This window comes from Chaetomium tenue (assembly GCF_020726465.1).
Source record: "Chaetomium tenue strain MPI-SDFR-AT-0079 chromosome Unknown F5144scaffold_5, whole genome shotgun sequence".
NCBI lineage: Eukaryota > Fungi > Ascomycota > Sordariomycetes > Sordariales > Chaetomiaceae > Chaetomium > Chaetomium tenue.
The window spans coordinates 585,370-599,052 of NW_027117333.1; the positions used below are offsets into that span (position 1 = coordinate 585,370).

General features: G+C 55.1%; 7 protein-coding genes across 7 annotated transcripts; 5 read left to right on the forward strand and 2 right to left on the reverse strand.

Moving 5' to 3' along the window:
- Positions 1-1,019: 1,019 nt before the first annotated feature.
- F5144DRAFT_495039 (P-loop containing nucleoside triphosphate hydrolase protein) lies at positions 1,020-2,472 on the forward strand (the record flags this gene model as incomplete). Its single annotated transcript, XM_066786076.1, has 3 exons — positions 1,020-1,449; positions 1,499-2,066; positions 2,112-2,472. The coding sequence occupies 3 exons, from the start codon at positions 1,020-1,022 to the stop codon at positions 2,470-2,472; spliced, it is 1,359 nt and encodes a 452-aa protein (XP_066640908.1).
- Positions 2,473-2,961: 489 nt separating this feature from the next.
- On the forward strand, positions 2,962-3,733 carry F5144DRAFT_274148 (uncharacterized protein). Its single transcript, XM_066783653.1, has one exon. The coding sequence runs from the start codon at positions 3,088-3,090 to the stop codon at positions 3,475-3,477; it is 390 nt and encodes a 129-aa protein (XP_066640909.1). The 5' UTR covers positions 2,962-3,087; the 3' UTR covers positions 3,478-3,733.
- F5144DRAFT_603776 (uncharacterized protein) lies at positions 3,501-4,962 on the reverse strand (the record flags this gene model as incomplete). The annotated part of the gene is made up of 3 exons (XM_066791309.1): positions 3,501-4,020; positions 4,077-4,902; positions 4,953-4,962. The coding sequence occupies 3 exons, from the start codon at positions 4,960-4,962 to the stop codon at positions 3,501-3,503; spliced, it is 1,356 nt and encodes a 451-aa protein (XP_066640910.1).
- A 582-nt stretch (positions 4,963-5,544) lies between these two features.
- Positions 5,545-6,357, forward strand: F5144DRAFT_603777 (uncharacterized protein; the record flags this gene model as incomplete). Its single annotated transcript, XM_066791310.1, has 3 exons — positions 5,545-5,589; positions 5,642-6,079; positions 6,127-6,357. 3 exons carry the CDS (start codon positions 5,545-5,547, stop codon positions 6,355-6,357), a joined length of 714 nt encoding a protein of 237 aa, XP_066640911.1.
- Positions 6,358-6,715: 358 nt separating this feature from the next.
- F5144DRAFT_274094 (uncharacterized protein) lies at positions 6,716-8,137 on the reverse strand. The gene has a single exon (XM_066783652.1). The coding sequence runs from the start codon at positions 8,040-8,042 to the stop codon at positions 6,831-6,833; it is 1,212 nt and encodes a 403-aa protein (XP_066640912.1). The 5' UTR covers positions 8,043-8,137; the 3' UTR covers positions 6,716-6,830.
- A 1,039-nt stretch (positions 8,138-9,176) lies between these two features.
- F5144DRAFT_274235 (BCS1 N terminal-domain-containing protein) lies at positions 9,177-11,613 on the forward strand. Its single transcript, XM_066783654.1, has one exon. The coding sequence runs from the start codon at positions 9,421-9,423 to the stop codon at positions 11,434-11,436; it is 2,016 nt and encodes a 671-aa protein (XP_066640913.1). The 5' UTR covers positions 9,177-9,420; the 3' UTR covers positions 11,437-11,613.
- Positions 11,614-12,166: 553 nt separating this feature from the next.
- F5144DRAFT_535170 (S-adenosyl-L-methionine-dependent methyltransferase) lies at positions 12,167-13,363 on the forward strand (the record flags this gene model as incomplete). Its single annotated transcript, XM_066787029.1, has 2 exons — positions 12,167-12,421; positions 12,707-13,363. The coding sequence occupies 2 exons, from the start codon at positions 12,167-12,169 to the stop codon at positions 13,361-13,363; spliced, it is 912 nt and encodes a 303-aa protein (XP_066640914.1).
- Between the last annotated feature and the right edge of the window lie 320 nt (positions 13,364-13,683).

Consider the following 13,683-nt stretch of genomic DNA (forward strand, 5'->3'; position numbering starts at 1 on the left):
GCAAAAAAGGTACATTGATGTACACAATGAGGCTCTGCCCCCACCTTCACTCCTTGTGATGGCTTGAGACAGGGTCTAGCAAGCACCCACTGTCGGCCCGTCCCATTCTTCTCCCCCCTCCCGAGAGCCTCATGGCAAGGCAGATTCCTCCGGGTGTGTTCGACTGCCGGTAGCCATGCTTGAGCACCATACCAACACCACTAACGCCATTGTGTGAGGCGAGTCAACCTTGCGAAAGAGCTGAGGCTAATTGAGAGTTGGCACCAATGAAATGACGGATTCGTGAGCTTTCCAACTCTAGCCTCCAACGTAAGTGTTGTACCGAGACACTAACACCGCACAGCAAGAAAAACGACCAATCGAGTACGTGGGAGGAGGCCTTGAAGTCAGCCCGCAAAATCCTCGGTGAAGATGACTTCGGCCTGGTAGAGAACTTCGGGAGCGCGGATCAGCTACTCCATGAAATACAGAGCATCCAGCAGCAACAAGAACGGGGCGCCGTGACACAACTGCTAGCAAACCTCAAAACCCCTTTGCTGCATCTGCGGACGTTTGCAGTCTTTATAGCCCCCGCAGCGTGTCTCGACGCCGTCAGCCTAGCATGTGTGTGGGGAGTTGTGTACTTGTTGATCCAGGTGAGTGCCGCGTAGCCGTCGCGGGCGAAAGAATATGGTATTGATCAGAATGAGGTCCTTCTTCAGCTTGGAAGCCGATCCGACGAGACATTGCGGGATGTCACTCAGTACTTGTGTGAGCTGAGTGACAACATCGAGCTCTTTGAAGTCTACAGGAAGTCGGTTGATCTGGATCCCGAACTGTACAGCAGGTTCTTTGCCGTTCTGGTAGACATCGTGCTTGCCGGCGCCGCTGCCATCAAGCACTTGCGGAAGAATGACTACCGCGTAGTAGGACTCTCGTCTTGGGACAATGTCCTCAAGCAGTTCTCTAAGAACCTGCAAGACTTTGGCTCTCGCATCACACATTTGCGTCAGCTGGTCAAAGCCCACCAGATCACTGAGATGAGCCTGAAGCAGGACGAGGTCCTTGAGTCTCTCCGTGCGCAAAACCTACAGCCTCACCCTTCACAACAGGCTGCGAATCTGCCCTACTACCAGTTGCCATTCGGTCGGAACCCCGGATTCTTTGGCCGTACTCGCATTCTAGACCAGATTCGCGAAGCGCTTGGATCTCCGGACAGCAGCCGATCGATCAGGTCTATAGCTCTGTGGGGCATTGGCGGCATCGGAAAATCCCAAGTAGCACTTGAATATGCGAGCCAACAAGTGCTGGAGAAGTGCCCGCTGGTGTTATGGATCCCGGCACAGACGTCGACCGATATGTCGAGAGCCCTGGTTACGGCAGCAGGCCAAGTTCGTCCTCCCGGATACGAGGAAGATATGACGGCAGAACAAATGCGTTTCTTGATGTGGAATTGGCTCCAAACCACTGGTGGGTTCGCCGCTCCTCAGTAAATGGCATTCTCAAACTGACCAGGGAGAAACGCCGTGGTTGATCGTGTTCGACAACGTCGACGACAACGATCTGTTGACCTCCAACTGGCCCTCCACTGGCCACGGGCAAATTGTAGTGACTTGTCGAAGCGAGCTCGTAGCTGCGTCCCCTGCGGCGGGGGCGGTCGAGATCCCCCCTTTTACGCGACAGGAAGGCGGTACGCTTCTGCTTCGGCTTGCCCGCAAGACTGACGTGACCGACGACGACATTTCCGCCGCAGAGGAGCTCTCCAAAATGCTCGGGGGCCTGGCCCTGGCCATCGAGATTACGGCAAGCCAGATATTCGTTAAGAAGAAGTCGCTGAAGCAGTTTTTGCCCTACTTCAAGAAGCACAAACAGTCTTTGCGTGCACCGCCGCGATATGCCCCAAGAAACCCCTATTACAGCCAGACTCTTAAAACCGTATGGCAAACGGCCTTTGAAAGCTTGGATGAGAACAGCTCTCATCTGTTGGGCCTCTTCTGCTTTTTCGCCCCAGACGACATACCGCGCAGCATCATCAACACTCCCGATCCGATCCCCGGCACTTGGCCATTCTTGACCGACATCGATGAGTATGTGTTTTGCGCTGTTCAAGTTCGAATCTAACTAGGCCATAGATACGAAGAAGCAGAGGCGCAATTGCTCCACATGTCGTTGATCAAAATTAACGAGGAGACGGAAAAGATTTCCCTCCACCGGCTCGTCCAAGAGGCATACTATTATTATATGACGGATGAACAACGCCATGAGACCTTTGGGGTCGCTTATCGCGTGTTGTGTGAAGCATTTCCAAAGCGAGAGTTACGAAGACAGATGTACCAAGTCTGGGGGACGTGCGAGCTGCTAATCCATCACATCGAAGCTGCCCAGGACAAGTATGAGGAGCTGAGATCCACGGGGTTGGACGTGCAAGATCCAGCTCTTCTCATCATGTTGGCCGACGCCACCTGGTACTTCTGCGTTCCTGTATCTAGGTAATGATGCCCCTGCTAACCGTTATTGCAGGTTCTGCGGCGAGACATGCTCCCTAGTTCTGGGCGAAAGACTTGGACGAAGAGCGGCGGATGCTTGTCACAACAAGGACTCGTTGCTGTACGCGTATCTATGCGAAAGTGTCGCCACGATCGACCACCGACGAGGGCGATATCAATCTGCTTACGACTTCTTCCTCCGCTCGCTGCACATCCGGGAGAAGGAACCCACGACAACGGGACCGGAACTGGCGGATGCGTACAGCGCCGTTGGTCTCGCCTTGTTCGGGCTGTTCCGAAGCCAAGAGGCGATAGAATATGTTGACAAGGCGCTTGCCGTCGCTGGTGCAGCACCAGATGAGGAACAGCATACCTACAACATCGATAGGTACCGCCGCAATCGCTCTCGACCAGAAGCCGCGTTAGGAAACTTTGAGACTGCGAAAAGAGATGTGGCGTTCGCGGAAGCGTTCCAAACCAAGATTTATGGCCAAGACAGCCATTTCCACGGGGAGTGAGTTCAAGTTATCACGCCTCGCAGACGGAATATGTGTTAATCCATACCAGAACCGCATACATTTTGGGAAAGATTGCCTTTCGAGAAGGCCAGCCGGGTGTCGCCATGCAATACCTGCAACGGGCGTATGACCTTCAGTATCCTGGAAAGCCAACCCACCAAAGCGTTGCCTCGGCGCTCTACCACCAAGCGCTGGTCTGTATGGCATGGCCAACCGACCGCGAGAACCACGATGAACAGGCCCTGGGTTACCTCCGACAAGCCTTGATCATCACGCAGTTCAATGAGCCGCTTCGAGGAGACCAAGGTGAGACGGCACGGGTCAAGTGGCAGATCTCCAAAATCTGGGACCGCCAGGGCCGCTCAGCAGATGCCGCGATGTACAGAAGCGCGGCGTTGAGGGCGAAGCTGGAGCTGGAGCGAACGGGTCTGCACCCCACAGCACCGGACGAGGAGCAAAGCTGGGACTGCTTTACCGATTTGGTCGACCGTTGACCTTGCTGTATATAGCCCTCTAATCAGCCCGCGGTATGCCCTTCCTTCAGCTGAAGGTCGTAAGCCAACCTTGCATAATTGACTTGAATCCCAGCCAACACGACAGATATTGCCGCGATGATAAGCCCAATGACGGTTAACACGATGACCGCCCAGATCGTATACCAGAGCCGGAGGTCTCGCCGGTCGCGCCAGAGTGACATGAGCCGGTTTGGCTGGATGTCTCGGATGTACTGTTGGATTCGCTCCAGACGGGCCTTGAAAACGGGGAACTCGATGTTGGCGTCGTATGACTCGCGTACGGGTGTTGTAGCCGAGGTTGAGATACTATACCCACAGAGCTCATCCAGGCAGGGGTCAATGAAAGGTTGATCGCCGTTGCCGAGGGAAGCCCTTGCACGCTCGGAACGCTGGTAAATTCGCCGTGATCTCCGGTCGGCTTTAAATAAGAGGGTATAAGACAGCATAACCTCGCGAAGAAGCTTAGCGGGAGTGTAGTCATCGCTGGGCTTTTCATCGTCCTCGTAGAAGTCGCGTAACATGCTGAGAGAAATGTTTAGTTGGTTGACCGGCGGGGATGAGTGGCAGCGGTGGCTTACATAGCCAATGTGGACCGATCAGAGTGTTTCTGAAGCTGGCAGAACGACGGGCACTTGAAAATGCTCACCGACGGAGTGATCGGATCGAATGCAAGGTGCTCGCTCAAGGAGTCAACCCAGATTATCTGCATGTTTGCCATGTCTTTCAGAGTTGACACGTTCAAGTGCGAGACTTCTAGCATTGCACGCGGCGACTGTGACTCCACCTGAGGACCAGACTCGGTCCTCCCGATGTTTCGAAAGGGGAGGAGCTCTCCGAACGAGCGCAACAGCTCATCTAGTGGCCTGCCGACCATCTCCGTCGAGACGGTGTCCCGTATTGCCACGTGGGTAGCCTGGAGATTGATCCTCAACTCGTCTGACTGATCTTGTGTTGCTGGTACATACAATAGCGACAGCCATCCGAGGATACTAAATACCATGGTGTGGGCCGCCGAACAGTAGCTCAAGTCGAGATCTGCGCGAATGGTTTGCCGCTGCTGAAGTTTCTGGACGAACCTGTTGATTGAGATCGCACCATGTTCACGTAGTGCGCCGGCCATCTCGTTGCACAGTTGGATCGTCTTCTCGTAAGGGGTGTCGCACAGTTTGAACTCGGCATCGAACAGGTTGTCCCACTCATCCAACCATCTTCCGTCTGCAAGCGTGCGCAGGTGCAGGAGGTACGCTTTCGACTCCTCCGAGGAGATCTTTACCAAGTGTCGGTCAGACGACCGGTCGAGAAACTGCCTTTCATTATCGTCGAGATTGGAATTCGGCCTAGGCTGACGCTGGAATGTCAGGCGCCGTGTCCAGGAGGATTTCACTGTCGCCTCGATTCTCGGATCTGAACATAAAAATTAGCGGAAGCATGCAGGACAGGACACATCTGCATACCATTCCCCATCTTCTGTTGGTTCTCTCGGGCTTCAGGTGACAAATCAATGATGCGAGATTTGATTCTGGTTGTATGGAATGTCAAAGGCGTTGTTCCAAACAAAATTGCGTGCGTCGGGCGGATTTGAAGGCAGTTTTGCAGACTAAGGGTCTGGAGCCTTGTGTCCAGAATATTTAGATTGGGAAGGGACCACCCCGCCGCCTTTGTACTACCCAAGAGGATCCCAGGTTCGCGCCCTGGAAGACGCCTTCTGTGAGGTTGAAACTCGGGTGCATGTTCATGCAGGTGCCCGCACATGAGCTCGACTTATTGGCCAAAGATATGCAACTTCATCCCGGATGTGAACGCCCTGCAGTCCGCCTCGACGCCCCTCTTCAAGGCTCTGATAAACGGAGATTGCCTCTGCGTTTAAAGACCTGGATGTGATCGTCAATTTGCCAGCCTTAACATGCGCGTCCAGCAGTGGCGCACGCGTTGTGTTACCCATCTCACCGCCCCGTTGTACGAAAGAGCTCGCCGCAGTTGACGCCACTGCCACATTGGCCATCCTTATAGGCCGCCCAGTTCAGCCCTCATTATCTCCACTTCATGATGCCGTCCAAGGATTATCTGAATGTAGTTGTGACTGGAAATCCTGTGGGTCTTGCTTTCTTGTCCGAGCCTCACTTAATGACTCACCCGTGCCCAGCCGTTTATGGAATATGACTTCAATACGTCTCAGCTGGTGAGAGACGCCCTCCCCGATGTCATTGAAAGACCCGGCAAGAAGACCATCCGAATCCTGAAGTATTACCGCGATACTCTGGACACTTACACCGACGTGCGGTTCGTTTCAAACGACATCTGGGGCGGCAAACGATCGCGGTTCTTGCCTGCCCCTCAGTCGGGTGAGAAGGAAGAACATGTTGACGTTGACTTCATTCTCCATTTGGGCATGATTGCTCTTGGCTGGGACCCGGATCAGTTCCGTTTCGAGACCACCGCGCGCAGGGATGGGTACAAACTACCTGGGGACGACGGCAAGCTCGTCGATTCGGAGTATTTAAAGTCCCTTGGCTTGCCGGAGGTTCTTTCAACGGCATTAGACGTTGAAGCGGGATGGCGCAAAGTGAAGGAAGACCATCCGGTGAGCACCCCCTCTCTTGAGGTACCTACAGCGCTAACTGGGAATAGCATGTCACTTCATGTGTTTCGGACGACGCCGGTCTTTACTTTTGTGAGTTCCGCCTGTATTCCTCGCTGGCGGAGTCGTACGTGACGAACGAGTTTGCCAACAAGAAGGGCCGGGTCGTGTTCGAGCACCTCCCTCAGGCCCATACGCGAGAGGGAATCAACCTCGCCCGGGACATCAGCGTCAGTTTCATCACTGGCCTTGCCGATGACGAGCTCTTCTCTGGGGACTAGATGGTACTGAGCTCTTCCATTCGGCTCCCAGAAAGAAACACAGTACCACTACCACAGCGTGATATCCCCGGAGGCTGCAATTCCAGGGCGTATAAGTAGCTTAAGCCAATGCCACAAAGCAGGTTCCGTGGGCTGCTTATGCAGTGCCGCAGTGCGTCTTGGAATTTCGATCTTGATCTTAAGCGAAGCGAGCGACATGACCCAACGTACCGTGAATGTGATCGACAACTCCGCGTGTATCATAGGCTACAGGGTCGTGCTTGGGATACAAAGCTGGCGGGATGGGATCGGGCAGTATTTGCCTGAGAAAGTAGTTGATCCACCATCGGACGGAACTAAGAACCTTACGCACGGGATTGAGGTGAAACGCACATCAACAAGCCGCTAACTTGCGGAAGGGCAAGGGGGTGCCCCGGTCGTCTCGGCGCTCGGAAGTCAACCGACCGGGACAGCGCCGAAGAACACACGCAATTTCATATTACCATGTCCCCTTCGTCAGGGCCAGCTGCTACCTCTTCTTCCTCATCGTCCTCATCGAGGTCCAAAATAGGATATGTCAAGACCGCAGCGATACCGCCCAGCGACTCTAACCGCTTACCACTTTCGTCATCGCTGCTAAGCAATCTCACCTCACCGCCGTCTTCCTTCACCTTGTCCACCAACCCGACGTATCTCTTCCTCGTAGCAACATCCATGCTCCGGAAAAAGCCGTTATTCACAAACAGTACCCCACCGCCCCGGCCAACGGCGCCCTCGGCCACCGCCTTCTCGACCGGCTTGGTCCCGTACCAGGCCCTCCCATCGTCCTTGCGCAGCCGGTCGTAGAACTGATCCATCAGGTTCGACTCGGTCGCGAACTTGGCATTCTGCACAATCTTCTTGGCCTTGGTGCTCTTGAGCACCTCGTTGAGGCTGTGCACGTGGCCAGAGGTCGACTGCACGACCACAGCCTCCCTCGCAATCTTTTGTAGCCCCTTATCCCCCGTCCTCGCGGCCTCGGACTGCATGTACGCGCGGAAATCGTCGGCCGAAAACCCAGGGCTGGCGAGCAGCAGCGTCCGGGGGATGCTGAAGTCGATGTTGTTCCGCAGACTCGCCAGGGTCTTGTCGTAGAAGGCTGACATTACCCCGGACGACTCCTTGGCGGTCGAGCGCTTCTTCGGTATCGGGCTGTCGATGCGCTGCTTGAGGATCGTGCGGAACTCGGTGATCAGGCAGATGTTGGCGAGCCCCTCCTGCATGACGACCGCGGCTATGGCTTCGGGCCGGTCCTCGCTCAGCGCTTCTTTCAGTGACTGGATCGCAACTGAGTCCCAGCCGTTGCTTTTCCATATCGTGAACTTGATGTCTGCCTTGTCGTATTTGAGCGTGATGGTGTGGTGCTGTCCGACGCTGACCCAGTCGTTCTCGTTGACGACGGTGCCCGAGACCTTGAGCTCCGACGCGTGCGGGTCGAAGAAGGTCGACTTGACTTGGATCGATAGGTTTGTGCGGACATTCTTGACGACCTTGGAGCCGGTCGCCGTTGTCGTCGTGACTTTGCGAAAGGCGGGTGCGTGGACGACGTCTCCGTCACTGATTAGGTTGTTGGCGTGCCACATGTCCTCGGGCTCGACGATCAGCAGGGACACGCCGGCATCCTCGTCGATGCCCTCAATCGTTTGCTTTTTCGAAGCGAACCGCATTGTGTTTGGGAAGGTTCGACGTCTTCGCGCGGCGGAATGTTGGCAGGGAACGCCAGGTCCGAAGATTTGTCTCTCGAGTTTGTTGAGATTGGATGGATATGACGCAGCACCACAGCAATTCAAAGCGGGGCATTTCCAAGGTGGAGATGTGGGGTGTTGTGCAACCTATTCCATCTGGGCACGAACCGGAAGCCGCACTTCAGATGCAGCCCAGCTTTCCTTAACCAACATGCAGCAGGTCATCGACAAATTGTCATCGAATAAAATAAGCACCTATGATTAGAAACCACATTTTTTTCCTGAAGTATCATTCCCGTTTGATAAAAGATCTGGAGAGAGGCGGTGGAACGTTCCACGCCCACAACATCTTGTTCAATACGTTAAGATACCCTTTTCTGGGACTCCCGGTCGGTTGGGTTTATCACTTTGCATTCAAGGCCACCCGGGACCTTCCCGAAGATAATGTTAAGACCAATGAGGCCTGAAGAGGAGTTTGTCTGTAAGAAGAGGGCGGCAAGGACGGACAGCTCCAGCTCCAAACCCACATTCAGTAGGGCTGAGCACAGGGGTCATTCCGATGGTGGGGTAACCCGGGACCCTGGGCCAGGCTGCGGGGTAATAACGATGAACTGGCGTTCGAAGGTGCTGGTTGTCCATATCCGTCTGGCCTCATCGACCACCCACAAACTCTTCTTCCGGCTCTAGGCGCATCGCCGAGAGTCTTCACCTTGTGGCGCAGGTTCGATGGCGAATGGCGGCCCCGGCGGTGTGAACAGGCGCGCTAAACACGTGGCAGATGATTTGTATCTCTGATGTTGATGTGGGCCTAGCCGCAGCTCCCGGTGCGGTGCAACCAGCGTCATTGGCGAACCATGGAGGGTTTCTTGCATGACTCTAGAAATGCATCAGTGGGGCACCACAACATCTCTCAGCCAAACATTGACTTTTGCTGGCCGGTATTCCATAAGCCAACAAGCGCGCAAGCGGGCGGTGTGCATGCAGCTCCTGTGAACCCACTCGGATGGATCGTGGGTAACCTGCGGTTGCCTTGCCTCGAGCTGCCTATTTTTTTTTTTTCCTTTTCGTCCTTACCGTCCTACATGATCAACAGGCAGGCGGCTGCGAGGCGGCCCGCGACTCTTTATTCGCCTCCTCACTTCGCCGACTCTTCAACAAGGCGGTTTCCCGATACATCCCTTTTCTGGCCACGCGACTGCATACCCAAGTGCCTACCTGCCTGCCTAGGTGCTGTTCAGGTTTCCAGGGTACTGTACCAAATTATTTAAAGGGCGAGGTAGCCACCTCTGCGGCCCCGATCATTCTGTCCCCCGTCTGTTGGGAACTTGGAATAATTGTCCCAGCTTCAGGATCAACCGCCATGAACAGCATACTTGCCCTCGCGGGCACATCGCTGTTGAGTGACAGAAGCGCTTCGGCCGAAGACCTGGAACAGCGCATCCCCGGCTTTTCGGTCTTGCAAGACTTCTTTAAGAAATGGCTCAAACTCGACCTCACGACACTCCTCACCGCTGCGGCGCTGATGGGCGCAGCATCCAGCGGCGCGCAGAGCCTCCAAGAGACCGGGTCCAAGTTGTACTGGTGGATCGTGCGCTTCCTGACGGCTTCCATTTCCATCGCCGGCAATGATCGGCTCAACCGCGAGGTGCTCAACTGGCTGGGCGCCCATGTGCTGTTGAAGAAGGGCACGCGCATCCTGACCGCCAACTCGGAGTCGATTCGCAACGATGCGTGGTCCTACCGCCGCGTGTCGCAAGAGCGCAACGACTTCCACCACGAGAAGCGGATGCCGGTGCAGTACTTGCCGACGTTCGGGACGACATGGTTCATCCACAAGCGCAATATCTTCATGGTGCGGCGCATTCTGACTAGTAGTTCACATTATAACAGCGCCTGGGCCAGAACGCCGGACGAATACGCCGGGGCGCCGGAGGGTGACGAGCCGCTTGTGGTTATGTGCCTCGGTCGGTCGGTAGAACCTATTAAACGCTTCCTCGACACATGTCGCGTATTTGCGGATAAACAGCGCGAGGCATACATCACAGTCCGGATCAGCAAGCGGACCTACGATGAAACTTGGGATACGACCATTCTGCGCCCTCTTCGCCCACTCGAGACGGTGCATTTTGACGAAAAGATCAAGGCGGAGCTCGTGGCGGATATCGAGAACTACCTCGACGTCAACACGCGCAAGTTCTACAACAGGCGCGGCATCCCATACCGGCGCGGGTTCCTCCTGTATGGTCCTCCCGGCACCGGAAAGACGTCACTTTCACTGGCGCTAGCAGGCAAGTTTGGCTTAGAGCTGTATTTGCTCCACATGCCAAGTGTCAATAACGACTCGACGCTCGAGAAGCTGTTCACTGCCCTCCCGCCGCGCTGCCTGGTGCTTCTCGAAGACATCGACGCTGTCGGAATCAAACGCCGTGCCAAGAACCACGACGACAATAGCGATAGCGACAGTGACGACGAGTCGGACAAAAGCGACTCCGACAGCGATATTGACCGCGGGCGATCTAGGTGCACTCTTTCGGGCCTCCTAAACGTGCTGGATGGCGTGGCTTCGCAGGAAGGCCGGATCGTGCTGATGACGTCCAACTTTGCGGAGACGCTCGACAAGGCCCTCGTGCGGCCAGGGCGAGTTGACAGGATGCTGTACCTGGGGCACATCTCGCCGCGCAGTGGCGAACTTATGTTCTTGCGAATGTTTAGCCCCGACGAGGAGGGTGCGGCCCCGGCGGATAGGGCGGTTCAACTTCCTAAGGAGGAGCTCGAGAAACTGGCCCTCAGCTTCAGCGAGTGTATTCCGAGCGAGGTGTTTACGCCAGCCCAGATTCAGGGCTATCTCTTGAATTACCGGGACTCGCCTGTCGATGCAGCGGCCAAGATGGCGGATTGGGTGAAAGAGGAACTCCGGTTGATTCAAGTGGCTAAAGAAAGGGAGAGGAAGGCCGCCGAAGCCAAGAAGAAGAAGAAGAAGGAGCAGAAGCGAAAGAAGGCGGAAAGGATGGTGAAGGCGATGCGCGAATATGACTCGGACGAGGAGCTGGAAGAACTGCGACAGAGGATGAAAGAGGAGAAGAAAAAGAAGAATCGGAGCAAGAGCCAGCAAGACGGCTCGGATGTGGAGGAAACAGCCGACAACGGTAAAAAGATTGAGGAACAGTCGGAGGAGCTGCCGCAGAAGCCCGAGGAGAAGTCGGAGAAGAAGATGGTGGAGGAGCCGGAGAAGAAGATGGTGGAGGAGCCAGAAGAGATGGTAGAAGGGATGCTGGAAACACCGAAGGAGGTGGAGGAGGCGCTAGAGAAGTTGAAGGAGGGGCCAAGGCCCCCCCGGAGCCAGTCACTAAACAGCATTTCACTAAACGACGACTAGGATAAATAGCATTGTAGCGGCTAGCATTGGGGCGTTATGGAAAGGGTAGTTGGGTGTATTAACAATAGATGGCGGGTCAATAGTTTGTTGTGGTCATTTGGTTATATTAGACGGGCATAACGAAAGCTTAAAGTACCTAGGTAGTGAAGAAGGTAAAAGGTTCCACAACTAAACGAGAACTGCGCAAGAGCATGAAGCAGAGTGATGGTGACTTACCCCTATCGTCATGTCACGTCATGTTATAACGGTAGTGTGGAAATCTGAGGCCTGAGGCTAGGTCATCCCATCTTCTGGGTCTTCCTGCCCGCCACAAACGCAAATCTACTGAACGCAACTTCCCGCACTGCTGCCATTAATGCTAAACTGGGTAGGTACCTTCTCTTTTCTTAGCTGGCCGCGAGTCTTGTGGTATCCATAAAGAAATTATTATCGGCAAACCGACTGCAAACTTCAACAAAATAAAGTTACTCTTTAGGAATTCCATCTCGGACCAATCGCCAGAACCGACATCATAGACACGGTTTCACAGTACGAGCATATTAACCCGCATCTCTTTCCAGCTCGACCGAGTGACTTCCCCTGAGTTCAAGCATTCATTTCTAAAATGGACAGTCCCGAGGACCTAGATCCGCCCGAGAGGGAATCCGAGAGCTGGGGCGATTCCGGAACATCAAATGATCGACTATTTGGGACTCACGGCCGGGACTGTCTTCATCTCGCTCATAACAATATGCCTCGACTCCCATTTTTGAATTATGGCTCAATCTTACGAGAATCCCAGCAAGCAAGGCGGGATTCTCGCCCGTCCCGGGGCACGGTAACCCAACCGAACATCACCACTGTCGACCCCCTAGAAAACCTCAAACAACGGACCGGGAAGTCGTACGATTCCATTGCGCTGTCATACAAGCGATGGACGGTGATGTACCGGGGCCAGCGCTTCACCTACGCAATTAAGCTGATCGACCTACTCAAAAAAGAGCAAGTACGCAGAAACGAGGCTAAGAAAACCGACGGAGATACCGCAAAGCACATAAAGGACGTGGATACCACAGCGCACCCTGGAGAGCATTCACAGCAGACGGCTGCCTCGATTTCTCAGCCCGCAGAAAGTCCTCAGGAAGCAGAGGCTGCCCCGATGAGCCCGGTGCGCGAGATCGCGGGCTACGATAGGGCTAAGCGCCCCGATAGGGTAGCGAGCGGGGCCCACGGAAAACAGAAAGATACCAGCGACACGCAACGACGACAGGAGCCCTCCCTCCTCGCCGAGGCCGGCATCACCCTCGTCCGGCTGCATAGAATGCGGGCGCTCGAGGTGGGGTGCGGCGACGGGACCCCGGTCGCCGAGATCCTTCTCTCCGAGGACGTGAACGTGGTCGGCGTGGACATCTCCGAGACGCAGATCGCGCGCTGCCGCGCCCACTTCCCCAAGCATACAGACACACGCCAGGCGTCGTGGATCCACCGGGACATGATGGAGCTGCGGTACCCGTGGGAGCGGTTCGATGTCGTCATCGCCCTGTACTGTCTGCTGCATCTGCCGCGCGAGGAGCAGGCCGTCTTTCTGAAGAGGGCGGCGAAGTGGTTGAGGCCTGGCGGGTTTCTGTTGTTTAATTTTCCGCAGGAGGAGAATGAGGGGGAGGTGGAGGAGCACTGGTTGGGGTTGGAGGAGGGCTGGGTGTACCGGAGCAGCTGGGGAGAGGAGAAGTTGATGAGTTTCGTCGAGGGTCTGGAGGACATGGAGGTGGTGGTGAAGGGGGTCACCGAGGCTGAGGGCAGAAACGGCGACCCCAAGTTTGTGTGGGTGATTGCTCAGAAGAGCATTTGGAGTAACAGTCTAAAAATTGGGAAACCGTATGAGGGGCAAAGGGGGTCTTACCGCACAAGACAGAGGACGAGCATCACTAATAATTTGGTGAATCAGTAGACAATACCTATTACTATTCCTACCTTACTTGCGAGTTGCAACTTGCGTTGGTCGTTGGCCGGACCGGGATTCGCACAAAGCCAACCCTCCGTCTCCCACGTGTCTCGACGATCCTATGGAGTATCACGGCGCCTCATTCTCATGAAACCTGTGATCGGCAGGCAGGGATGGCCGTGCCTAACAGTAATCAACCTCGTTAACGTTAGTTGCCCCGTGTCCGATGGCGCATTAGCACGCAAGATCTCCGAGGCTCCGTTTCGCGGGCCCGGCAGTTGTTTGAATCCCGGTCCTCGGTCCGCCCGGCGCTAGTATAGCGTCGG

What these genes read in the sequence shown, in the direction of transcription:
- F5144DRAFT_274148 (XM_066783653.1), top strand. Translation starts at nt 3,088, where the DNA reads ATGCAATACCTGCAACGGGCGTATGACCTTCAGTATCCTGGAAAGCCA.
- F5144DRAFT_274094 (XM_066783652.1), bottom strand. Translation starts at nt 8,042, where the DNA reads ATGCGGTTCGCTTCGAAAAAGCAAACGATTGAGGGCATCGACGAGGAT.
- F5144DRAFT_274235 (XM_066783654.1), top strand. Translation starts at nt 9,421, where the DNA reads ATGAACAGCATACTTGCCCTCGCGGGCACATCGCTGTTGAGTGACAGA.